The 26,559-nt window shown below is 34.3% G+C and overlaps 1 protein-coding gene across 40 annotated transcripts in view; it reads left to right on the forward strand.

The window, feature by feature from the left end:
* ABLIM1 (actin binding LIM protein 1) overlaps window positions 1-26,559 on the forward strand; it is a 211,479-nt gene that overhangs the window by 167,811 nt on the left and 17,109 nt on the right. For 13 of the 40 annotated variants that reach the window (XR_015749402.1, XM_087964508.1, XM_087964510.1 and 10 more), the window contains 7 exons: window positions 1,116-1,193; window positions 2,563-2,718; window positions 5,234-5,272; window positions 6,430-6,465; window positions 6,870-6,999; window positions 18,653-18,700; window positions 24,162-24,308. Coding sequence is in view for 36 of the 40 variants with exons in the window: in XM_087964508.1 (XP_087820634.1) it covers window positions 1,116-1,193; window positions 2,563-2,718; window positions 5,234-5,272; window positions 6,430-6,465; window positions 6,870-6,999; window positions 18,653-18,700; window positions 24,162-24,308 (634 nt within the window). In the remaining 4 variants the exon portion in view is untranslated. Of the gene's footprint in view, window positions 1-1,115; window positions 1,194-2,562; window positions 2,719-5,233; window positions 5,273-6,429; window positions 6,466-6,869; window positions 7,000-14,404; window positions 14,510-18,652; window positions 18,701-24,161; window positions 24,309-26,559 lie in introns of all 40 variants that reach the window. The other 27 variants (XR_015749401.1, XM_087964501.1, XM_087964498.1 and 24 more) reach the window with 5 other exon arrangements.

A 26,559-nucleotide genomic window follows, 5' to 3' on the forward strand; every position in this document is an offset into this window, starting at 1 on the left:
TTTATCTTGGTTAAATGTGTAATGGGACAATCCTGGCAAACACTACCCTGTCTTGCAATACCTTCATGTCTCTTGGTTCATGTGCAGTTCTAAATGAATCTATAATTTTCATTTTATGATGTGATTTTAATTGTAAAATCTGTGGATATAAATTCCAGTTCTGAATAAAAGTATTTGGGGAGGGGAGCGTTGAGGAATCTTATGAGCTGCCTTCCCCAACCTAATACCATCCAGATGCACTGAATGTAAACTCCCATATTTTTTTGACCACACACTCTGGAAAATATGGGCGTTTACACAATAGAGAATTTAAGTTTGGGAAAAGGAACAGACTAATAATGGGAGATGTGGGAGAACTGCTCACTGTATGCTTCTTCTTGTAAAGTGAGACTGCTTCTAGGCAGATCTAGAGTTTTGTACCCTGAACTTAGTTAGCCATGATACTCCTAATGCAGAGGGATAATTATATTTTTAAAAAGAAAGAACTCAGCTCAGGTACAATTTAAAAATTCTTCCTAGTTTGCTTCTTTCATTGATCATTGATATATCCAAACGAAACAGATAAAACTAGGATAAGGTGGTCAGACCACAATCTGGATTTCTCATTTTAACTAAGCAGACCTTTGAATGATGTCACCGCTTCATTAAAAAGACACAAGGAGATGAAAAACACCACCCAGTTGTTTCTCTCCTCCTGCCTCTGGATCAGTTAGGGAATCCCATGGAATGATTAGAATAAGAATAGAAAACAAATAATCCAAAAGAGAAATGCCTGCCAAATCTCCTAATTCATCATAGTTTTTCAAAAGACATTCCCAGCCTAAAGTATTGGGCTGTACTTGCAGGAGCAGGCAATAATTGTCTTCTAAAACTTTGGTGTTGTTTACTCCTTCTTATGTAGGACTTAGCATAAAAAAATCTTCCAGTCCATAATGCTGGGTAACTTCTCTGTAAAGATAAATCCAATCTGCTTCATAAGGCAAAAAAGTTTTCGCTGAATTTTACTTTAAGAAAAAAATGGTCATTTGAAAAGGAGTTTTGCTTTGAATGTTCCAAACAGGATATCTAACCCAACCAAGTTTTTACAGTGTTTCTCCTCCCCCTCCCCCTTACAGCCTACCCGGACATCCTCGGACAGTATTTATTCTAGGCCTGGATCCAGTATTCCTGGTTCACCAGGACACACAATCTATGTACGTATACTTTCATAAAATGTTTTATTAATTAGCTTTTGATTTAATGTTATGTTTTTAAGATGTACTTATTTAGATGTATTATCATTCATGAAGAAAAGTTCATGACCTGGGAAATCAGAATTATTTCCTCACTTTAATTCCTTTATCAATTAGATTTAACAAAAAACTTCTGCCAAAATGAATTGTCTTACTAAAAAAAATTTAAGACTCCTTTGTAAATGTTTGATTTGTTGTTTGGGCATTATCAGTAATACAGCTGGATCTCAACTTACAACTGGTCATTTAGAGACCGCTGAAAGTTATGACCAATGCTCCCCAAAGTACTTAGTTCCGAGGTTCTGACAGCCACTGCCCCTTCGGTGTGCACATGACTGCATTTGGGTACTTGGCCACCAGCCTGCATATATGACCATTTGCAGCATCCCATTTTCACATGACCAGGATTTACAATTTTTTTTGTTGAAAACCAGACTTTTACTTCTACTACTATTATGAACAATGAGTTCCTTTAACAACTACAGATTTGCTTAATGACTGCATTTATGCACTTAATAACTGCCAAAAAATAGTTGTAAAATTAGGTTAGTCACATGCTATATGACCACCACAACTTTAATGATTGTAATGGGCAGACTTCATTACAACTGTAAGTTAAGGGCTATCTGTATCACAAAGCTGTAATTTAAGGAAATCATTTTATCCCTTAATGAGTGGCTGACAAACAGAATAAAATGTTACAATTTGTTTTCTGAATGTGGTGTTTTGCAAAGTTGGCAAAATAGAAATTGCTGTGGACCATCAAAATCACTCATATGTGTATGAGTGACAGATCAATATGGTCCCCAAATACTGTTCTTATAGGGCTTTCAATTAATCAGTTACATGATACTGATGCCTGGATGCAACTCATAGTAAGCCATAGTCATTTTGTCAATAAATAAATCACGTTTGCTTAGCATTTAAAATTCACTGAGTCATAAACCGTGCTGAACTAGCCATGTTAGTCAACCAATAAAATCCATGGAGGTTTTCTGCTCACATCTGGATGTTGGATGGATGTTGACCACCAATTTCAAGTTATATTTTGAAGAGAAGTCATCATGTTCAGAAATTGCCACTTTTCTACCCTCTGGTTGCTGATCTTTTTTTTTTTATTCTTCTTTCTTGAATTGATGATTATCAAATCCAGTCAATGTAATAAAAAGTGGCCATTTGATTTAAAATGAATTTGGGGAGTGGAGGAGAAAAATGTGCGGTTTTGGTGGTTTCACAGCATTTGTTTTTCTTAGAAGCTAAATAATTTAGAACTGGATGCTATTCAAGTGAATCTAGAGATTTGTGTTTACCTGTTTTCCTGGATTTTTAGGCAAAAGTAGACAATGAGATCCTTGATTATAAGGATTTAGCAGCCATTCCCAAAGTCAAGGCCATCTATGACATTGAGCGTCCAGATCTAATTACTTACGAACCTTTCTACACTTCTGCCTACGAAGAGAGACAAGAAAGACAGAGCCTTGGAGAGGTAATGAACTGGAAGTTAAATTTGGAAACCAATTCACTTCTTATATGTAGTTAAGTTTCTGTTGTTTTTATAAACAGATGATGCAGGGGTCCAAACGCTTCATATTTCTCAACTTCTTTTTTATAGCTTTTAAAAAATATGAGCATTGGACTCTGCGCTTTCACTTTCCTTTTTCATTAATAATTATGTGTGCAGGGGGTTCTTCCCTCGCACCTCATGTACATGCTTGACGGGTGGTGGCCAAAGTAACCTCTAATTTTGAAGCACTCGGATGGGCATTTTAAGTTCAGGATTTAATTTCCCTTGAAGTAGCATAGATTCTTTAAGAAATACTGCTATGTGGATAGAGTATCTGTGTGACATATAAGCCGTAAAATGGTGTCTGAGTACAAGAAAACATTATTAGAATTGTAAGAATGACACTTGAGTTTCAAAAAATGACACGTTTCAAAAAATCGTTTTTGTTTTTTTTTGGTACATGAGATCTCTTTGCAAAGAAACCTTCTTTAAATTAAACTAGCTACAGTATGTCAGTTGAAATGGAAAAGCATTAATCCAGATATCAGAATGTCTCCAACACTTTGTAGGACGTTGATAACCATGATGTTCCTCCCTGGGCCAGAAAGTGAATCTACCTTTTGGCAGATTACTTTTGTTTCAGTCTGTCAGGATTGAATATGGAATATTTGGACACAAACATAAACTATGTTTATGTGTTATTATTAATGCTTTTCTTTCTGTTAGGTTTATACATAAATGAACAACAGAGAAAAGCAAAACTTTAATATTCATATCATTATCCTAAATGTTTTGATCATATGTATTTCTTGGAAAGATTGTACCTCAGGTTCACTGCACAGAAATGTTTTCACAGAGTGCCACCTAGTGGAAGCCAAGAAATACATACCGGTAGATTTCATTTTGCTATTGAACCTAAAACTCGCATAAGAATAACAATTCTTAACAAAAAAAACTTGATTATCTACCACTTTTGTGGTATAGCTCTGATCCATTTTGTCTTTGTTCACATTTACTCCTCAAGCTGCATTTCTTTTCAAGGGTCTCTACTTTCCGCTCGATCTTTATTACTGATTTTGATTTTGATTTGTTGCTCATTTCAGCCATTTCAGATATTTTTCTCACACTTGGTTTTGAAAAATCAGTGTATTTTTGAATAAGCTTACTGCTGTTATGCAATTATTAGAACACCATATGCAGTAAAAATGCAGACATTATTAGTAGAATAAATGTTATTTCCATATGTGTTGGCAGAGTGAATATCAACCCAAACATATTTTAAAAATAACTACAGTTAATTTTTATACAGCGATTATAATAGGAATGATTAAAATGGAACTGGGAAGGTTTTAAGTAGATCCATATTTATGCTTTCTTGGGACCTTGAACCAATAGTCTTTTCCTTTCTGGCCTTGACTTTCTATCAAGTCTGCTTTCCATTGTAAAATCTGCAATCCTAATTGTAACTTCAACCCTGGCTTGGATTTTGGAAAACTTGACTTGAATAAATCAAATAACACAAAATAACTTAGATTTTACTAGATTTCTTTATCTTCCCTGTCATTGAAAGACTAACGTTTATTCTAATTTAGGAACATGTTATTAAATAGTCAATGAATCATGCTATGTTCCATTAGTTGGGTCATATATTATCATTTCTCTTTTGTACCATCAGAGTAAGAAGAAAAATGCAGTGACCCTGAAAATGAATTAGATTGATCCCTAGCAGATAAGACCATAAGTGGCTATTACTCCTGATGATTGCATATTTTGTCTCATATAAAGGGTACTTTGAGAACAAGAAGAATGGTCCTGGTTCTGGGATTGTATAGACATCTGATTGGGCTAGGTAAAAACAATGTGCTGAACAAAGGCTTTCATCAGCACACAGATAATGTATTTAATACAGGGATGGATAATTATGGCCCTTTTATGACTTATGGACTTCAACTCCCAGAATTCATACTGGCTCAGGAATTCTGGGAGTTGAAGTCCACAAGTCGTAAAGGGCCATAATTCCCCACCTCTCATTTAATTCAATTGCTTTATTCAGTTCTTCTCAGGAATATATCCATGGACTTCAGATGGTTGGACACTAGTAACGTTTTCTGCTTCTAGATGTAAAGAATTAAGGTCAAAACTCAACTGTGAATTTTCTTGCTGAATTGATAAAATGTCCTTTACAAGTTGGATATTCAATGGGGCTACCAGTTATAAAAACCCTAGTACTTTACATATTAAGTATTAATTCAGTGCCGGGGTTGGTAATGATTAAAAGCTGACTGTGAAATATTCAGAGGATGGTAGATCCCAGATGCTAGACCTAAAATATTAACAAAATATTTTATTTTTCATTTTTATTAGACTGGCTTGATTTATTCTTGTAGCCTGCTGGGTTTTATATATAGTATATAGTAAGGAGGTTCAGTACTTTATTGTTTTCTGTTAAAATAAATTTAAAATGAAGCAGTTATAAACCTCATTTCTTTCCCCTCAGAGTTCAAGATACGGCAGTTCTCCTGTGCATGATGAAAGTGTAAGTTGAAAAAAAGAAGGTGTAAAATCCATAAAATAATGGCCGATGATACAAAACAAATTGGCATTAGACATTTTGTCCCTTGTTTGATTGATTTATATACACATATTATCTATAAACACACATGAAAAGTGATTGTTGGATAAAATATAAAAATGTAATAAATAAACAAGAAAACAAACTTCTAGACAATAAGCATTTGGCATGGTAGGTGACAAGATGTACAGATTTTGACTATAGTTCTGTACACAAAAGGTGAAGATAAAGTTCAAATAAGTTATTTTACAAGCAAGAGTTTATGCAACTTCTTATAAAAGAGAACTGCTAGAGAGTCCATCTCTTAGGTTCTTGTGAATTGTTGTGAAGTTCCTCTAGAATAATTCATAAATAGCATTTCTTGCCATTTGCCTTCCAAAGTTTTTTTAAGAACATTCTGAAAAACTGCAGTGTGACTTGAGCACATATACAACAAACACATACGCCAAACTTTATCACAAATTCAGGTTCTCCAAAGCAAGTCTGAGAACTCATAGACCATAGGTGCATAAAATTTGATTTAGATGTTATTTTAAATAACTTTTTGGCTCGAGAAATAACTGAATATTGCTGATTGTCTTTTTGCTTTCTGTACATTAGAAAATGAAGATGGTAAAGCTAATCTCATTTTGGTATGAAATGGCTATTTTATTTGGGATCAGCAAATACATTTTGTAAACAATGAAAACATTTTAGCCCAAGAAATGTCACATTAATTATTCCTCTTTATCTTTAAATATACAATCAAAATGAAGTATCACATGTATTTGATAAATTCCTAATAAAATTTCAAAGTCACTGAAAAATGAAAACTAATAAATTATCATTACATTTATTTTTAGTACTGTAGAACTAGAATAGTTACTTTACTAATGTTCATGATAATCAAGTTTCCAGTAAATAAAATAATTACTATAGTTATTTACGAATCTTTGATTAGGTTAAACACAAATTATCAAATTTGTGGCCAAATCCATAAATCTGACAGTCAGAATTATGTTTAAAATTTAATTAAATTGGATCAAACCATCTTTCTCATAAAATTATCAACTATGTCATTATTTATGACAGATTTGAGTAAAATGTCTTACCTGTAACCTCCTTTCTGCTATGTCTTTCAGTCACCAAGGACACTCTCTCCAACTCCATCTGCAGAAGTAAGTTCCAAACAAACATCCTGTAATCTTGTTAAGTTGACAGCTCTATGATGATGAGATAATTTTTGTAAAAGAGATGAAGCCCCCTCCCAATTCTACTTGCTGATTGTCCTGTTAACAGTCCTTCCATCACAAAAGCATTACAAGATAAGTGCTAACTTGGTAGGATACAAGTGGAGAAGCATTTTTGGAATTATATACTGTACCTGCTAAACATGGATAGAAGGTACAGCATAAGTAGAAGGATGTCTATGGAAATTCTCGGTCATCCAGTTATAGTTGTCCCAAAGATGCTTTTTCAACAAGCAGAAGTCCAGTTGCTTCTTGAAAAAGCATCTTTGGGATAAATAAAAGGAGTTTTATCAGATCATCTGCTATAATACATAAAATAATATTTTCTTCAGGGTTATCAGGATATTCGAGAACGAATGATACACCGGTCAACCAGTCAGGGTTCCATTGGTTCCCCTGTATACAGTCGTCATAGCTACACTCCCACCATGTCACGTTCGCCACAGCATTTCCACAGACCTGGTAAGGCTAATGAAACCATAGAACTAAATTTTAGAAACTCATTATTTATCTTTTGGAATCAGTAGAAGAGAAATCTACTTCTTTCAATTTCAAAGCTGTGTTTCCTTTTCCTTCTCACTTTTTGTTAAGTGGATCTTATTTGTTGTAGGATAATAGGGGATATCTACTGTTAGAAATTAAACAATTTTCTGAAATGGATTATATAGGGCAATAATTAATTAGGAAACATATAAAATTACATTTCTCTAGTTTCTTTCACCAGCAAATAGTTCTGAATTTTAGGTTCTGGGCATTTTTTAATAGTCAGGATTTCTGATTTTTTGAATATTCTTTAATGTAACTTTTGATTGTTTGTTGATAAAAATATAAAACTGTTTCTTTTTTTAAAAAAAGTCTTTATTAAACTCTAAGGGAAAGAAGTTACAGTATAGTATTTTAAAAAAAATAGATAAGAAATATTTTTAAAAAACTTGTCAGGAATTTGTTTCATTGCTGATGCTGTCCTGACAGAAGCCACTTTGTCCCTCAGCTCTAGTGTGGCAACACTGAAGTGGACAAAATGCCTTTGGTCAGACCAACTTCAGGGTTGACAAGCAGTCCCCTTCAAATGAAAAGGATTTCTTGCAATGAGAAGAGAACACAAAGGGGTTAATCACAATTCAGGTTAACCTCTTCCCAATTTCTGGTGACCTTGGTAATGTTATAAAAGTTGCCAATGTTTGCCTTTTTCTGTGATTTGTTTTTTCTATTATCTAATTTAGTGATCAATATTGGACTACCTAAACAGTCCTGTCTTTCAAGCATTATTAATTTTGTTTAACTTTCACGACCTGCCAAAGTCATTTAGGTACTGCCATCTTGATTCAATTAGTTCTCTTCTATTACATCTACGATTTTTTTAAATTATCTGCATCAATATTAATTTGGCAATTTGTTAATATAAATATGTTAATACTGACTAGCCAATTGAAATCTTGCCTGGCCTTTAAAACTAATATAACTATATAAAGTTAATACCATATTTTTTGAAATATTTTAAAATTTTGATGATACTATGGGAAGTTAATTGGCACCATCAACAGCCTCAGATTTTATTATTTTTCCAGATCTTATCTTTGGAGAAGAAAAATAAATTCACACTTCACTAGAAAGAAAGCTTATCTTTAAGAATGCCCTCATACCTAAAATATATATATTCTTTGGTAAGCCTCTTGAGTGCTACATTATTTCATTATCTCCTGAAAGTTTTCTTCTGGTAAACCAAGCAAAAATTTATAGTGATTAGAACTTATATTCTATTTTTTTAATATGATTCTTCTCTAGTGCGATAGTACATTAAATGATTTTATTAGGAGAAAAATTATTATTGTGGAAATTATTTGTTTGATTTATATGGCCACATAATTGCCAAGTAACTATAACTTTTCTTCTAAAATATAATAGGAGAACATAAAACAAATAATTAAGCTTTTATTTGTAACTGTTTAGTCTAGTTCTTCCCAAGATAATTTCTCCTTGAAAGTAAGTTAAAAATTAGAGTTGTATGAATGCCAGTTCCACCCTATTTGTTTGTATATAAGGAAATATGAATTTAACTTGAAATGGGGGAATATTCAATGTAAATCTGATTTTTCCACATTTCTTCCTATGAATTTTTCCTGCAATAAGAAACCTCTTTCATTTCCTTTGTGTAGTCCTTAGATTCCTACTTATGACAGCTTGTCCCTCTGTTTCCCTCAGCCTCCAACCACTTTTTCCTGCTTCTGTCTTATTTGGTCTTCTCTTTTCTTTGTTTCTGCTTTGTCCTGCTTCATGAATCCTTGCTGCTGCAGAGCTGCTGTCTAACGGTGTGCAGCGGTTAGCCCTCCTACGCACTAATAGTCCACTCTCTACCCACAATGATTCCCGCCCCTACTCCCCTTTCCGACACCACTTCATTCCCTATGTCAAAGGTAAGGAGACAGACCATTCAAGCTAGTGTCCAAATGACTGGAGATTTATTAGCATTCTAGGAAGCTAATAAGCCACATCTCCATAAAATGGCTGTCCACTCCGTAGTCCCAGCATGCTCAGATTTTTGTCATAATGATTATGCTAGACTTGGCATATCTTCTTTTCTTTGAGAAAGTATGCCCTTTCTAAGGGTCCTCCATAGATGAAGTGGTCCTGAGTAAAGATTTCTTAAGAAAATGTGACTGTCTGAAAACTGAGATATTTATCATTTCGGGAGATTAATTTGGAAACAGTTATAGTAAATTCATCTCTCTTTTCAAACACAGTGACATGACTCACATTTTCCTAATCTTAAAGTCCCAGACCACATACTAATTATGCATGAATTTTAGGGGTATCTTGCATATATACCAGCTTCCAATATAGATTTACCTAGTTATATATGTATGTATATATGTATAAAAGAACAGTTTCCTAGTTTACTAAGTCTCCAAAAACATTATTTCAAACTTTTTGGGATGGATGCTATGTTTAAATGTGTCCTTTCATCCCGTGCACTTGCCTTTTGAATAATGGAGCATGCTTATATTGCAAATTTAAAACTCTAATGTAGAAAGGTGCTTTACATTTTGTCCATAACAATTGTCAGTGGTTCTCTGGCATTTCAGAAAAGAGGGGTTTTTAAAGCTCTACTTGCAACTTCCCAAAAGAAATCTGTGAACTTGTTTATGAAAAATACCTATTCTAATACAAAACCATGGCTTTTCACATAGTGATGTGAGGGTCAGTTGATACATTTCATAATCTGAGACCGATATAATATTTTAACTTATTTAATGCCTACATTCTGAGAATTTTCTGATTCTTTTCAGTTGTCTTGCTCCATCTATCACTTTGAGCTTCGTGTACATAAACCTAGTTCTCCTTAATGACCCTTACATCACCTAGTTCCTGTATTCAGCATTATTTACTCAGGAATGATTAAACAGCAGAATTGGCTTAATTAATAAAAGAGAAACAAATTTCAAATGCAGTCCTAATCATGCGTGCTTAACCTTCCAAAAGCAATACCTATATCAGTATACATAGATCTCAATTTCCTAATTATGCTACTATAAAATACAATTGCAACTTTTATTTTCACTTTGTTTCAGTCATGAGGTCCCTTAAAAACAGAGGCACAACTCATATTTGCATGCACTTGATGAATAAATTCTAGTTCTACATTTTCATGTTTATCTCATGCTTTTTAAGACATTCTCCTTCCTGCTGTCTCTTTTAAATCTGTCATGGCAAAGCTTCAGGATCATCTCATAGTTACCATTTTCTAAAAAGTAAATCTATCTGGAAGACTGAATTTGTGGTTTGGGTTGATATTTCAAATTCAGGAAGTGGGGAAGTAAATATAGGTGAATTAAGTGGAATCAAAATGGGAGTCTTTCACCAACGAAAGCTCTTCATTAATGGAACAATGTCCTATCATACCTTCTAAATTTACTCACATATTCTGGAAGATTTCTGTCTTCCTAATTCACAGATGTAAAAAAAATCTGGTGGAAAATCACTGCAGATTATGTATGTCATAATTATTTCAAAGAAATGTGAGAATATGTTCGAACATCAGTGATGGTTATTTTCGTTTCATTTCTCAGTCCATACTCATTGCAGCTTCAACCTGGGCTGCTTGGAAGCTTGCTACTGCACATTGTTAATAGTAATGGTTATGAACCTAGTATTTTGCAATTCTCAGTGGTTTCATAATACTTATATAGCATATTCCCAAATATAAGGAATTTTTCTTTCTAGGAATTATTTTCCACTAGCTTACTAAATGAGAAATAGGATGATATCAATAACCTATCTTAACGCTATTAGGATACATATTTGGTCACTATAGGATATTTGCTAATACTGAAAAAAATAAAAGAATAGTCACTATAGACTATTGTGTATTACCCCAGAAGTATTGTGGGAATAGGATCCATGTTCTTTCTGGGTACTTTCAAATTAGGGACAGTTACTGCTGAATTGGTCCCTCAAACCTATGACCAAGGATACTAAACAACAGATTCTCTAAGAAATAGATTCCTCCAAAAGATTTCCCTGCAGATCATGATATTTGACAAACAATATTGACACTACTTGATTACCAAGCACTTAATGATAGTCTGTTGCTCTTGTTTTAGAAGTTCTGCTTTGGACCTTCTGTTTTCATTTATTGCTTTTAATGTTAGCTTATCTCTTCATTTGTATCTTTCTGTGGATGTTTTAAATTAAAGTACAATATTCCAAAATATGCAATGTACTGTTCTAATTAAGGAAATATTTGTGTGCTTCCTGGACAGATCATCTTAATAGTAGTGATTTGTATTAGAATCTATTCCTGAAGCAATACTGTGTCACTTCCATTGTGAACTTGAAACCAAGATTATTTTAACATAGTTGTGGGACATATCACAGGTGTAATATTTAGATGGTGTAGTTTTTCTAAATGAGTATTTAAAGAATGAGAACTATTAATCCTTTACCCCATCAAACTCAACCTTTTGTAGAAGAATATCATCTTGAAGGAAACCAAATGTATCAAGTAAGTTCAGGCTTCATGATTTGTAACCTTAGGAAACTTGTGCCTGCACCATTCTGGAGAGTTTTAATTTTAGTGCTGGATCATGGACTTAATTGCACCTACCTGGTCTCTTTGTGTACATGGATATGATATAATATCATAGTTTACTGACTAGCTTCAAGAAATAAAGCAACATAGAGCTGCTAGACAGCTGCTGGAGGAAGACGGAGTGAGGCCAAGCACAGAGGAGTACTATATCAGGACTTGCTTGTGTCAATAAAGGTTGCAAAACATATTTATATCTCTATCTTTATTGCATCTGCAGATGGTAAGGGTAAGGAAGAGCTGGGGAACCCCCAGTAGGACTACTGTGGGACTACTGTGAACCTCTCAATGTGGCACTCCTGGACCTCTCAATGGATTTAAGTATCATCAAAAATGGCAATCATCTAGATTTCAGGGGTTGGGAGTAAGAGGCACTGTGTTACAGTGATTCTTTGCATCTGTCTTTGCATCTGTCTGACAAAGTTGCTCATCTTTGCTGTGAGTTGGACTCTGGCTAGGGAGATCCTTTGAAAGCGACCTTTCAAAGACACGTGTGAACCTTGTTTGAACCAGTTGGATCTTTTGCTGTCAGCTTGGCCCCTGTGTTCTGGACAAATGTCGTTTCTGGTTAATTAAGGCCTCCTGGGAAGTGGCATGCAGTTGGGTAGAAGCAATGATTAATGCCTCTTTGTGAGAGGGGATGGGACTGCCTGCCTTAAAGGGAATGTTGGTGCATCCCTTTCTCAAAAGGCCATCCTTGAATTCAATGGTGCTAGACAATTTTCATCCAGTCTCCAATCTTCCCTTTTTAGTGATGGTTGTTAAGGTGGTAGTTGGCATGCAGATATAAAGGGTCCTGGATTAAGAACATTATCTGAACTCATTTAAGTCTGGATTCTGGCCAGGGCACTGAAATGGCATTGGTTGTACTTGTCAATAATTTTTAGAAAGCTGTGGATAAGGTGGTACAACCATTGTGGCCCTCCTGGACCTCTCAATGGATTTAAGTATCATCAAAAATGGCAATCATCTAGATTTCAGGGGTTGGGAGAAAGAGGCACTATGTTACAGTGATTCTCCTCCTCCTTCTATGGCTGGTTCCAGTCGGTGTTGGTTCTTTCCCACCTTTACATTATGGGTGCCTTAGAGCTCAAATCTTTTGTCTCTCTTTTTTAATATCTATATGAAACCTCTGGGATATATCATCTGCTCTTCTAGTGTTGACCAAGCGCCTGCAAGCTATAATGGTCTGGATGAGAAGAAGCCAGCTTCAACTCAAACCTGGAAGCTTCAACTCAATCCTGGCAAGTGGCTCTCCTAGTCCCAGCCTTAAATGTTACCATTTTATGAACCTGGGAAATGTTTCTTCTTCATGACATCATCTGTCCTATAGAACACCCTTCCCATTGAAGTTTAGCAGGCCTTCACCTTTTTCGGCTTCCTAAAAGCACCAAAGACCTGCCTTTTCCTCCAAGTCCTTGGATAGGATGAGATTAACAAGAAGACCTTGTGGTGGACTGCATGTAAAAGTTTAACTCTAGTGACAAGTTTTGATGTTTGTGGTTTTAATATTTTTATTTCACACATATGTTATTTTAATTGGTGGTAGTGAGCTGCCCAGGGCTTGGTACAAGATGAAGAGTTATATAAATATTTTAAATAAATAAATGTCTGCACAATCGTGTTGTAAGCCAAAAGTTGGGGGACTTTATTATTTGCAGTGATATTCCTGAAGGGAAGGATCTTTTGGGTCATGAAATCCAAACATGCTTGGAATCAACGAAGATATTACTTGTTTGTCATTTTGTACCTATACTTTGGAAATGGATAACTGCATCACTAGAATTAGTCATGCAGTTGGTAGGAGAGGATAGCTAGTTATGCATTTTCTTCCCATAGCTTTAAAAACTACTACTCAAACATTTTTTCATTGTTCTTTCTGCCATACTTTTTTAGAGCTAACCTTACTATTTGGCAGAGTGGTAAGCTACCCCGAGTAGTTGATTTGGCTATCTTAATTGGGTAGCATCTATATAGAAATAGATACAGATGTTTCCAGTAAAATTGAGGCATCTCTGTTCTCTTATCATTATCTCTGTCCCTCTGTAAAATAGGTTTGAGATATTTTCTGCTTTGGATACTAATTGCATATGTCCTGCCTTGACATGGAGACGGAGCAGATTCAAAGCATTTACTCTTCTGTCTCAGACAAGAAAATGTTTGGGCCAACCTTGCTTTCCAGAAGCTTATCTGGAAAAGATTCTGCAACTGAACAATATGTATCTCCAATGAGGAGCAATGTAGTTTAAATTAATAAGAAATGAACAATTGCACCAGGCATTAAACAGAATAATGTGTTAGCCTCTTTGCTCATTTTTCATGTGTGATCATTTTAAGTATGGGAGCTTCTTTTGCATGAGAATTAACTGAAAAGCCAACTTGATTTGCATTTTGCCTAGCAATAATTTTGCCAAATGCTGTTACTTGTATATTGAAACCCAGTAATTCCAATTGTCTTTTTCCATTCCTTTTCACATCTCATCTATGTAATTTAAACGCATGGTACCCTTATGCATGCTATTGATGAATGAATGAATGAATGAATGAATATAATGCAAGTTGCCAAATTCCAGCCTAAGGTGAATAACTCCTTTAATATGTAATAGCAGTGCCTTATAATACTAGCCACATTACTTAACTCTCCTGTATATATTTTTGTTTGTTTTTCCTTCTCTGGTTTTCCCTTGCCATTGACTTTTGGTTGGGTTTTACTTATGCCTGCTTCTTTACTGCTCTCTTTGTTTTGTTTGTTTGTTTGTTTTTCCATTCTCCTCATTGGAGGCAATGAGCCATCCAGCGGTCGGAATTCCCCCGCCCCTTATCGGCCCGACAGTCGCCCTCTAACACCAACTTACGCTCAGGCCCCTAAACATTTCCATGTTCCAGGTAGGAGTGGCATTGTGTGTCTTGGTGTGTTGTCTGAGTGTAGACTGTAGTAGCTTTTGTAACCCTTTGTTTTTGTCTCCATCGCTGCATGTTGTTTAGTTGTTTTGAACTTGGGATATACCCTGAACTGCTTTGGGATCAGACTTGTTTGTTTAATTTGAGAACAATTAGAAAATGTGGAAATTTTTAGTTATAAAATTGATATTTCTCCAAATCATAACAATGGGGAAACAGTGATACATAGTGGTTTAATTTAGTGCAAGGCCCAAGTTTTTTTCTTGTTTGTCTCAGAGTTATATCATGTTGATACTGATTAGTATTTTTTCACAAAGGACAAAATATAGGATGCAGTCCTAAGTGTACGAAAGAAACTAAACATTAGCAGCCTTTCTTATAAATTTTTAAAAGAAACAAGAAAACTTAAGAATAATGAAAGGAAGAATTTACATGAACATCATCTCAGTTTCAATTAATTATTAAATTAGTTTTATGTATATGTCCAATATACAGTGCAATTGATTGGTTAACATAATCTTAGAAAAAAATAGGAAATTAACTATACATAGTGGTATAAAGAGACAAATAGGCATTGAAATAGACCTCTGCTGAAAATCCCATGGCAACAGAAATGGAGGTAAGTTCTTCATACCTTTGTATAATTGAAAAAGAAGGGATATCCTTCATTCTTATGGAATTAGTCTTTTTGTTATCATTGGTACGTGCAATATCCATTTTGTTTGTCTTCTGATTAGTAACCACACAATTGGTACATAATTTAAAAAGAACATGAGTCTTCCAGTAAAAACCCTCAAATTAATAGGTAGATACCATTTTCTAAAAGGGACCTACTGTAGTGATCAGGCACACCCAATGATTCAATGTGGGAGTTGAACACTTTATCTCCACAGGACTTAATACTTTCTGTGATTTATCATTCTCAGACATAGATGTGACATGTAGATGCCAAAATACCCTTCCATTTAGTTTTGAAATGTGTTCAAATTGTATAATTCCTATACTTTTGTATACTTAATTAAGTTATGTTAATAAATATTAAGTATTTATTAACTATTTATAAAATATATTTTAGGCATATTATTTAAATGTCGGTTAAATAGAAGAGATTCCTGAAGTACTTAGGACTGTCTTGGTTAGCATGCTGCTTTTCTCATTATTCTAATAATCCCTAAGAGGAAAACTGACAGGTTGGTATAACTGTGGAGCACCCGAGGCATATGGCAGTAGTGATCAGTTTTCTGATATTTCCCATTTTTCACTTTTCACTGCAACTTTGTTGTTCTTTCACTGCTGTCCCTTTGTGAGTCAGTGAGGAGAGCTATAAAACCATGGGTCACTTTAGTTACTTCAGCTACACATAGACCTGATATGTAATACGTTGATATTGTACTCCAAAGGATTAGCAGAATAGGAAAAAAATATGGACTGTATGCAATTTAAATTAACAAAATTAATTAAGGATATTTAGTATTTTCCAGCCAACATTAGAAGGGTACAAGGCTGTACCTAAAATTTTGAGACAGCATATAAACCTGGAACTCATGGCATGGATCATGCCTTAAAATGATAGAATATCATGGTGTGGTGTAGGAGGTTTTAGGATACAAATGGAACTAACCTTTTTTTATTACATCTTGGATATTCCCTACTCCAATAGTTTTCCTCCCACTATGGAGCTCTTTTTCAAGAATGCACATCTAAGAAGATTGGAGTCAAAAACCCAAATAACCCCTACAGCCAATGGTTCTCGGAAAATACACCCTAACTCTCAATCTTGTGTACATTTAATCTGGCTGTTATAATACTATACAATATCCATTACTGATACTGGGAACGTTTTTAGAGACTCTCATAGTAGAACAATTTTTTTTTTGAGAAATAACATTATTTTTTTAAAAAAAGTTTTCTTTATTAAACAATTAAACAAACACAAAGATGGATAATTCTTACAATAAAAAAGTTGAACATGGTACAGTCTCCCTAACATTGTCATGAGAAACTTTTCTCTCTTGGTGGAGAAATAACATTATTTGCTAGCATATAACAGAATAACAGAGTTGGAAGGGACCCTGGAAGTTTTCTAGTCTAATCCCCTGCTCAATCAGGAAGCCCTATACCATTTCAGATAAACCTTTTGTCCAATCTTTGCTTAAAAACCTCCAGTGTTGGAGCATTCACAATTTCTGGAGGCAAGTTGTTCCACTGATTAATTGTTCAAACTGTCAGGAAATTTCTCCTTAGTTCTAAGTTGCTTCTCTCCTTGATTAATTTCCACCCATTGCTTCTTGTCCTGCTTTCAAGTACTTTGGAAAAGAGATTGATTCCCTTTTCTTTATGGCAGCCCTTAGATATTGGAACATATTCAACTAATCCATTAGGTACCATTCCCTAGATACACATACTAAATATCCAGCATGAAGTGATTCTGTTACACATGGAAAATTGTAGTATCACAGAGCAATCTTGTTTCAAAGGATTTGGAAGAGAGAAATGTCAGTCCCTTTAGGGACATTTGCTGTTAAACATGTCAAATACATCTTTTCTATAAGATTGTAATTCTTTCAACACAGAAATAGAGCTACTTGCAATAGAACATTTCACTTCACAATCATCAACTTCCAGGGCACATATAAGGTTCTCCAAGTCTGACTATGTCATCGGTGTCAAACTCATGGAGTCACATTGCCATCACATGTTTCACGATGTTTTTTTCCCTTTGTGGAGCTGGGGTAGGCGTGGCCTATGCATGACGCATCTGGCCCATAGGCCATCAGTTTGACACCCTGGACTATGTGATTCTGAGCCAATACCACTGCTTAACCCAACCCCTCTTGATGGTTGCTATGGGGAGTGGGGGTAGAAAAAAGACAGCTATGCTAGCTCCCATGAACTCTTATAGAAAAATTAGAAATCTTACAAATAAAAAAATTAATAAGATTGTGGCATTGCTTAGAAAAGAAAAAAGATGTAAACTGATAAGGAGAAATCATTATAAAACCTCTGGAATGAACTCGGGATTGAATGATTGCTCTTTATAGAAGCTCTTAACATACTTTTTTTTCATTTCCAAGTTTTTGATTGTCTGTCTTAAATAATTTGCAATAAACTATCCAATATAAGAGTGCTGTACCATATAATGCATACAAATACCCACTTTCAGCTCTCTGTAGTCAAAGGCATACTTAGAAATAAGCTACACTGAACACAGTTATGCTTACTTCTGTGTAAGTGTGTATCAGAATGATATGGAATCGACTCAATAGCATTCCCATTTTTCTCTGGCTAATGAGTAAACATAAATGAGAGAATTGCTTAACCCAAAAATGATTTCGGTTTTAGAGCATATTTTCTAAGAATCTTCTCTTAACAAGCAATTATTAGCATTCTTGCTTTTCTAAATTTCAGCAGAATATGGAGTTTTCCTTTTGTAGCCAAACTCTTTTTTTAAAAAAAGAAAAATGTTCCTATATAAAACTATTAGAACTGAAGCTTTGAAAACACTGATTTGCCATTAAATTTCCCTTAAAAGGTGCATAACTATTTTGCAATATAAGCTGGTTTCAGGCCCAGACTAAGTAACATGGCAAAAACATTTTCTGAAGTGCCATATAGTCTTGAAGAAAATAGCTCTAGTTCAAAAGGGAATTTCAGAAGCAAGTTCTGAATCTTTATGTAAATGCACATCATTAATGTCGGTGGTTGGTGGTTGGAGAACAAATGGTGCTTCTGTGGCCAAGTTTTCCAGTTGATATGGTAAGCTGTGTTTTCTACAAATTATTCTTATCTCCAAACAAGACACCATCATTAATTTCCCTTGAAATGTTTATCCCTCCACCAGCACACTAAAGTACAAACAGAAAGTCTTACACTCTAGGGACATCTCATGTGGCCAGTCATGTGTCAAAAATTTTTATCATGTGTCTGTGATATTTTTCTACATTTGTGTGAATTTGGGTTTCTTTCATAAGACACTTAGCAGTTTTATTTCATGGTTTTTCAGTTCATCTGCCAAATCCTTGATTTGGAACATCCATTAATTTTATGTTTGATTTTTTTTCTCCTCCCGTGTAATAATTGAAAATGTAAAATTGTTCATATTTTTCTGCTTTCTTATTTTTTTTACAGATCAAGGGATCAATATTTATAGAAAACCACCCATCTACAAACAGCATGGTAAACCTTATTCTTTCTGTCTTCAAAATGGGATAATCAAATGATTGAATACTTACACGACCAATAAAACTTGTTTGTACTTAATGTTACATACAACACTAATTGATTATTGCATACTTTTAAAGTTAATATATTTTTCTTTTTCTTTTCTCTGTGTTGAGATAAATAAATTAAATTCAAATGATGTAGATTACATAATCTGTTACATAATCTGCCTCTCTGTTTTAGCTTGCCATTTGCTACAGCAGATGAATTCATTATGATTATTTCTTTACACAGGACCCCTTTCACATAAAAATGTATGTTGGTGTTCATTTCAATATTTCAAACTGGCTTTATTTTTTTAAAAAAATGATATCAGAGGTTGTTTATAAACCAGTCCCAGAAACTGATAATGCCTGATTGCCACAATAAAATCTATGTAGGGTTGATCTACAATGGGTTGATCTACAATGAGTGACCTACAATCACTTATTAAGCTCCATGATTAAACAGAACCAAACTTGGTCCAACAATCTGATCTCTATATTAGCTTGATTTTTGTATTTCTATAAATGGTTATGGCTAATTAAGAATATTGAAGGAATAATCTCAACCAAAATCCTAAAGTATCACAGGCTAATTTGGAAGTGTTTACTGCACACACATTTTCTTGCTATTGGAATTTTTATTGCTATATTTCTAATGACATTTTTGTTTAATTTAAATTCATTTTATTTTATTGCCACCAATTCCTGAAGATTTTTTTGACCCCAAGGACCACGTTTGTTGCCAGTTTGGAGACTACATGGACCAATTCTCTTATAAAGACATAAGGGTGTCTGGTTGTAGTTCTCCTTTATGAACTCTCATCTCTTAACTTCACCTGGTTAAACAGACTACCTGAGAAAACAAACTAGTTCAAACAGACCCTGAACTAGTTTCAGAACCATTCCTCTGATTTAAGGGAATGTATTGCAATGGGAAAAGTGTTGGCAAAATGACCAAGTCTCGGCCAAATTTATTCTCTTCTGTTCCTTCTGTGTCTTGCTGTGCTTGACCTAACTTAAAGGGTAACTAATAAGAATCTCTTTTCTAAGTTGAAGCCAAGCACCAACTCACAAAAGGCAGTATATTTGTACATATACCAAGTATGGGAATATCTATTTTCAACAGGGTATGCTTATAAGAAATAAACGAATAGAGTAATTCAATTAAGGATTTCTCATGCTTTTCTTTTAGAAAAAAGAATACATTTTTATTAGAGAATCACATGTAATAGAAAACCTAAAATACCTAACTCAAAAAAAAACCCTAAAATACCTAATCTAGCTTTATTCTAAATAAATGAAAGAAAGATATAGCTTTCTAACCCACAGGGAGCCTAGTATGAATACCTAGTATGGTATTCCATTATCACAATTGAGAGCGAGAGAACAAAAATGAGAGTCCTGAGTATATCAGTCTATTTAATGCCCAAAAGGGAATGACCAATATAAAATTTCCATAAATAAATGTTCCATAAAAAGATTAAAGGCAAATTGAATTCTTCAAAAAATGAAGACCTCCAGAACATAGAATATAACAAGACTTATTTGCTTGAGGGCAAATATTGATCATTATGTTGCATTTATATTAGTGTCATATTATTTTAAAATTTTAACCCTGTCATTTCACCTTTTCTTAATGTTATTTTTATTTCTTTATGATTTTATTGTATCATCTCATCTCCCATTTACTTGTGAATATTTTACCACTGAACTCATCCATTTCAATATGTAAGTATTGTTTTAAATCAGGCCTTTCTAATGTCAAACAATGAGCCAAGGTAGCTGTTTTTTATCCATTAGAATTAGATTACCCAGTAGCTCTCATAGTAGTTCTATGTGTATGGCATACATGAAACTTAGAAGAGAAGGAATTAAAACATGCTGGCAATTCATGTTTCAGGTTCATCATTTAGCACATAATTTAGCACATACATGGCTGCAAAGAAATGGAAGTAGAAGTCTTGATGTCCCAGATTCCAAAACAATCATGATTTATTTTTCTCATGCGATACAGCTTTCTTCTTTGCAGCCATTTGAACAAATATGCAAAATAGTCAGCAACATGCATAATTGAAGCATAGTGGGGCTTTGAAGAGAAAGTTCTGGAAAAAATAATTATTCACTAACAAGACAACAACACTCCCACAATCCTATACAACAATGCTCATTTTAACTCATTTTTGAACAGGCCTTAATATTTCACAGGGTGAAAAAAAAACAGTTGTAGAAGTCCAGCAGAGTTGCAGATGCTATATTTTGAATTGGTTGCTATTATTGCCATTTTGCATGTTTTTAAAAGTCCATTTATTTAATTGTCTTGGATATGAATCTCTCTAATGAGAAGGGGCTGGCTGATAGAGAGGCTGGGCAAAGCTTCCTTTTCTCTTGTTAAAGCTTGTTTAAAAAGCATAGTATTGAAGTAGCACATTTTTTGCAATAGATTGAAAAGCTTTATTCATTTTAACAGACTTACTTCATTGTTTTAATTAGTTTAATATGCTCAAGTGCTACAAATCATTTCTGATGCAAGTATGCTTCCAGAGATCTTGCTTATACGTTCAAAAAAGGTCTATGTGTTTTAAATCTCTGACATCAGAAAATATGTTGATTTATCACTTTTTAAATCCTGTTTGTTCCCTTATGATGGAACTATTTGCTCAGATACTTTTTATCTTTTTTCCCCACATACTTTTTGCATATTACAATTAACAAATGTTAGAAGATTGATTAAACTTTTAGGATTTTTTTGTACATTGAATATATCAAGTAGTCTTATGATTTAAGAATGCATTATAATAGAATAGAATAGAATTCTTTATTGGCCAAGTATGATTGGACACACAAGGAATTTGTCTTGGGGCAAATGCTCTCAGTGTACATAAAAGAAAATATACATTTGTCAAGAGTCAAGAATCATAAGGTACAACACTAAATAATAGCCATAAAGTACAATAAGCAATCAAATCATACTAGGAAACAGTCAATTCATATATTTATATAAATTCATATAAATATGAATTGCATCTGATTTTATTACCTTATTTGCCATGGTTGTTAAGCAAATCACTGCAATCATTAAGCAAATCTGGCTTTTCCCATTGACTTTGCTTGTTGAAAGCCTCCTTTGAAGGTCAGAAATCACATGATCATGGGATACTGTAAATACATGCAGTTGCTAAGTTCCAAATTTTGATTGTATGAGTACAGGGACACTGCAGTGGTTGTTAGTATAACAACCAGTTGTGAGCCACTTTTTCCAGTACTGTCATAACTTAATGGCCATTAAACAAATTGCCATAAGTTGAGCACTACCTGTATAGCAAAACAATATGCTGACCTTTACCACAAGTTAGGTTCATCTCAGGTGGTGATGCTCCCATATAGATAGTCACAGCCCAACTTCATCTTTAGTGTATTGCTTCTAAATAGTCCCAATAGATTTTGAATTATATTTGTTTTGTTTGAATGAATCCTAAAATATAAAGAGTTAAAACGAAAATACATAGGCAAATGCTGATATAAATTCTAGAAGTTCTCACTGAACATTTTCAGCAAAATAAATGAAATTCATTATTTTTCAGTTATGTATCTATAGTTCTGCATTTATCAGCAAAAGTTCATTAATTAGTTGATCAGGAAATGATATAAAGTTCGAATATACTATATATAAATGGCATTGTCATTATTATTATACTAACAAGCTGCTATGTAGAACTTCTGTTACTCCAGTAAACTTACATATTGCCAGCCATTCAAAAGCTGCATACAGACCTAGCATTATATCATAATTGGACTGAAAATAGCCAATTTTCTCTACTGGACTCAGCTTAGGGATATCTACTTTTCTGTTGGAGATGTTAGTGCCACACATTGTAAATTTCCACTATTTTAAATGTGCTTTTACAGGTAGTCCTCAACTTATGACCATAATTGGAATCAAAATTTCAATTGCTAAATGATGTTATCGTTAAGCAAGTCATCAAGTGACCAAACTCAATTTTATGACTATTTTTATCATGGTGGTTAAGTGAACTACTGTGGTCATTCCACAAATCACATGGTCATTACATGAGTCATGTCATTGTTAAGTGGATACAATTTTCCCCCATTGAGTTTATTTCTTGGAAGCCAACTGGTCCCAAATAGCTATCACACAAATACAGAACACTGCAACTGTTGTAAATGCAAGTTGTAAATGCAAGTTGTACAAACTGTTGTAAATGCAATGGTAGTTGTCAAGTGCCCATGTCATGATCATGTGACCATGGGGATAGTGTAGTGGTTGAAACTTCAAGAAGGGATGGTCAGTCACTTTCAGTGCCATCAAAACATCAATCTGCTGTTCCTTGAATGGTCAAAAGTCAGTTTCTATGGAAATTCTCAGTCATCCAGGTGATGGTCATCCAGGTCAAAAGTACTTTTTCAAGAAGCAACTAGACCTTCTGGACTTTTTCCTTGACTTTTTCCTTCACTTTTAATCCAAGAAGCTTCTTCAGAGCTGAAGAAGCTTCTTGGATGAGAAACGAAATGTCTTCAAGGAAAAAAACCCAGAAAATCCAGTTGCTTCTTGAAAAAGCAACTTTCGGTCAAAAATCAAGGACTACCTGTATTATTATATAGCGATGTGTGGAAACTTCAGCTAAAATGGGGAGGAGAAGTTAAGAGACTAGCTATCCTGAAATCCCTGAAGCAGAGGAAGTGATGGACAATGATCCCTCCTAAACCTTGGAGAATTTATCTAGTTCTGTAGAGTGCAGATAATCTGGCAAGATTCTTGTAAATAGGTGAGTGGTAATAATACATCGCTCTGATAAACTGTCAGTATCCCTATGGTTTCTAGTGCCTGACAGGCAATTATATTTTAAATAGGGCAATAGGGAAGACTGAAATCTCAACTGGGGAGACTTTCTCTATTTTTCTAAGAGCTACATTCCCGCATTGGTAATTTGTCAGGAGCCTAATTCTGGCAGGGACTCCACTTTTCTCCTCTATTTATATGTTCCCTTATATGGTATTCTGAATGATTAGTGTGTTTCTTCTAAAGAATATTTTATTTAGATGAGTAAATATGTTTCATGAATGAATGAATGAAACAAAGCATGACTTATGGCTGGGCCAAGAGTTATGGCTGGATCAGCTTTTGAATTATGGACCTCATTTACATTGAGTAGGAGGGAATGAGACTCAGTCCAGGAGAGAAATGCCGCTTTGGTTCTTGTGTTAATGTTTGATTTGTATGCACCATACAACTGAAGTTCTCAGGAATGTCAAGAATTTACGTATTATGGAAATTGGGATTTTATCTGTTACTAAAAGACAATGTGAAAAATATGATTTTATTGTATGGAATACAATAGATCCATAGCACTAATCTAGGCCATAACAAAGCAATTTAATTGGCTAGTTTTAAGTTCCCCCTAATTACCGTCTAGATGCAGCTGCTCTGGCAGCCCAGAACAAGCCTTTCGATGATATCATCAAGTCCTCCAAGTTCCCAGCAGCCCATGCTCCAGCACCCAACGAGATTCCAAAGATTGAGACAGAATACTGGCCAGGTCCTCCATCACTTGCGGCTGTAGGTATGAAACAAGTGATGTGGGTGAAAACCCATGCACAGCTTCCTGCTATCCATAAATACATTTAGGCTGCTATGAATGCTGCAAAGCTTCTGATGAGGACGTTGAACTTTTTTGCACTGACTGCTCTTAGGAGAATTATGCTCTGTATCTAATTAATATTGGAGTTGTGGGGGGAAGTGTTACAAACTTTATGGATTTGATGGCATCTGAATTAGCTGTGGGGATCTCTGTTCCCAAAGTCTACATCACAGAGGAGATGCTTCAAGAATCTTCTCACTAGAAGCCCCTTTCTCTGGATGGATTCCCCAGAATCTTTAAGGGTTTTAGCAAAGGAAGTTTTAAAACAAAAACAAAAAAATCCCAAAGGTACTACCAAAGTGTGTGTAGTGATCCTTGGTTACAACTGTTCATCAGAGTTTGGATTTGGTACCAAGTACCAACGTTTACTTATTTCTTTATTTGTCTGACTCACCTACTTGCTTTCTCCTGGCATATACAGATATTACTCCCTAAGGATACACCCAGAATGAAGCAGCCAGGTCAACTTACAAATGCATTATACCTGCTCGTGCATTGTTCTGTTCACCTTCTGTTTCATTCATTCAAGCAATGATCAGCCATGAGCTATGAATGCTGACATTGGAAGACAGAGTTCAGTGAATTCCTTAACCCATTTTGTTGCCTTCAGAAAAGCCAGCCTACTACCAATATTGTAGTACAACTCCACAGCCAGTTCAGCCTTCTTCTATTCTTTGAATGGGTGCGCAGTTTATTCATTGTCACATGTTAAAACCAGGCTCTTTTGGCTTGTTGTTGGACAGTAACAGCATGAATAATACTTGAAATAGCAAAGCTTATATGGCCACATTGCATCATTTTTGTGCCTTAAAATTCTTAACTTTATTTTCCATTCTGTTTTTCATTTCTCTAAGTATTATTTTTAGACCCCATGTGTTCCATGACACGTTGTTTAAGTTTGATCACCCAGAGCTGGTTCTTACCCTGTATAAATCAAAAGTGATTCACATTGAGATTAATTCAATATGAGATTATTTTGATGGACCAAATTCATTCATTCTTCTTCTAGAATTAAATATCAGCTTCATGCAAGAAAAAGATAATAATTAGATAAAAATTAGTGACATTTTACTTTCATAGTACTTATTATAAATCAGAACATTTAAATATGGGTTAGGGCATATCTGTTATTCTATAACTGAGAACTATTAGATAGGAATGCTTTTTATCTTCCATTGTGTCCAATTCTTGAAGACTGCCTGGACTTGCAGTTTTCTTGGCAATATTTTTGAGAAGTGGTTTGCCAATGCTTCCTTCCTAGGGCTGAGAGAAAATGACTGACTCAAGGTCACCCAGCTGATTTCATATATAAGGCAGAACCAGAACTTGCAGTGTCCCAGTTTCTAGTCTGATGTCTTAATCACTACACCAGACTGAGTTTCATTACCCTTTATTTATATTAGTTAAAATGGTAAAGGAGTAGTACAGAGAGTAATATCAAAATGATAAAGGTGATTAAAATTATTATCTGCAGTGTATAGCTTACAATTATTTTGTCTCAGGATGAGATTTGGGATGTCACAAAAGCAAAGCGTGTGCATAATTATTTAAATTGCTATTTTTAAAAAACAACAACCAAAGATGATAAAAAAGCTAGTTGTAGAATCTTTGCCTTTTATGTCACAATAATTTGATTGAGTTTGAAATTAGAATAACGTGATACCAGTTGCTGCTCCTTGTCATATAGCAAATTATACTGAATTGACCAACTTTGACCACAGTTCAGTATGTGAAGTTAGTACAGTTACCACGAAAGATTGAGATTGTTAAAATCATGTATTGATTTGACTATAACTAAAAGTAAGAGGAATTATATCAGCAACTAAGGATTTATGGTTCTCATAAAGAAAAGGAATAGGTTCCTAAAATATTTTAACAAGCTATTAAAATAAGGTTTTTAATAAACAAAGAAATAAAATACCGTGAGCTGAATTATGATTCTAATATTGGAAATAGAGCGAGTAAATAGCTGTAACAAAAGTCTTCCTACAAATCTGGCCTCCATTTTTCCTTAACACATTCCCCTTACTTAACAAAATAGTCAATATTAATCAAAATGTTACTAATTATGTTTTTTGCTTTGTAAAACTCTCAGTACATAACATTATGCACTTAAATCTTCAAAATGGTTTTATTTAATGTATTTAATTCAGAACTGGAGTATTTTATTAAG

This window comes from Notechis scutatus, chromosome 4 (assembly GCF_049901735.1).
Source record: "Notechis scutatus isolate UNSWTSFEM ecotype Mainland chromosome 4, rNotScu1.2, whole genome shotgun sequence".
NCBI lineage: Eukaryota > Metazoa > Chordata > Lepidosauria > Squamata > Elapidae > Notechis > Notechis scutatus.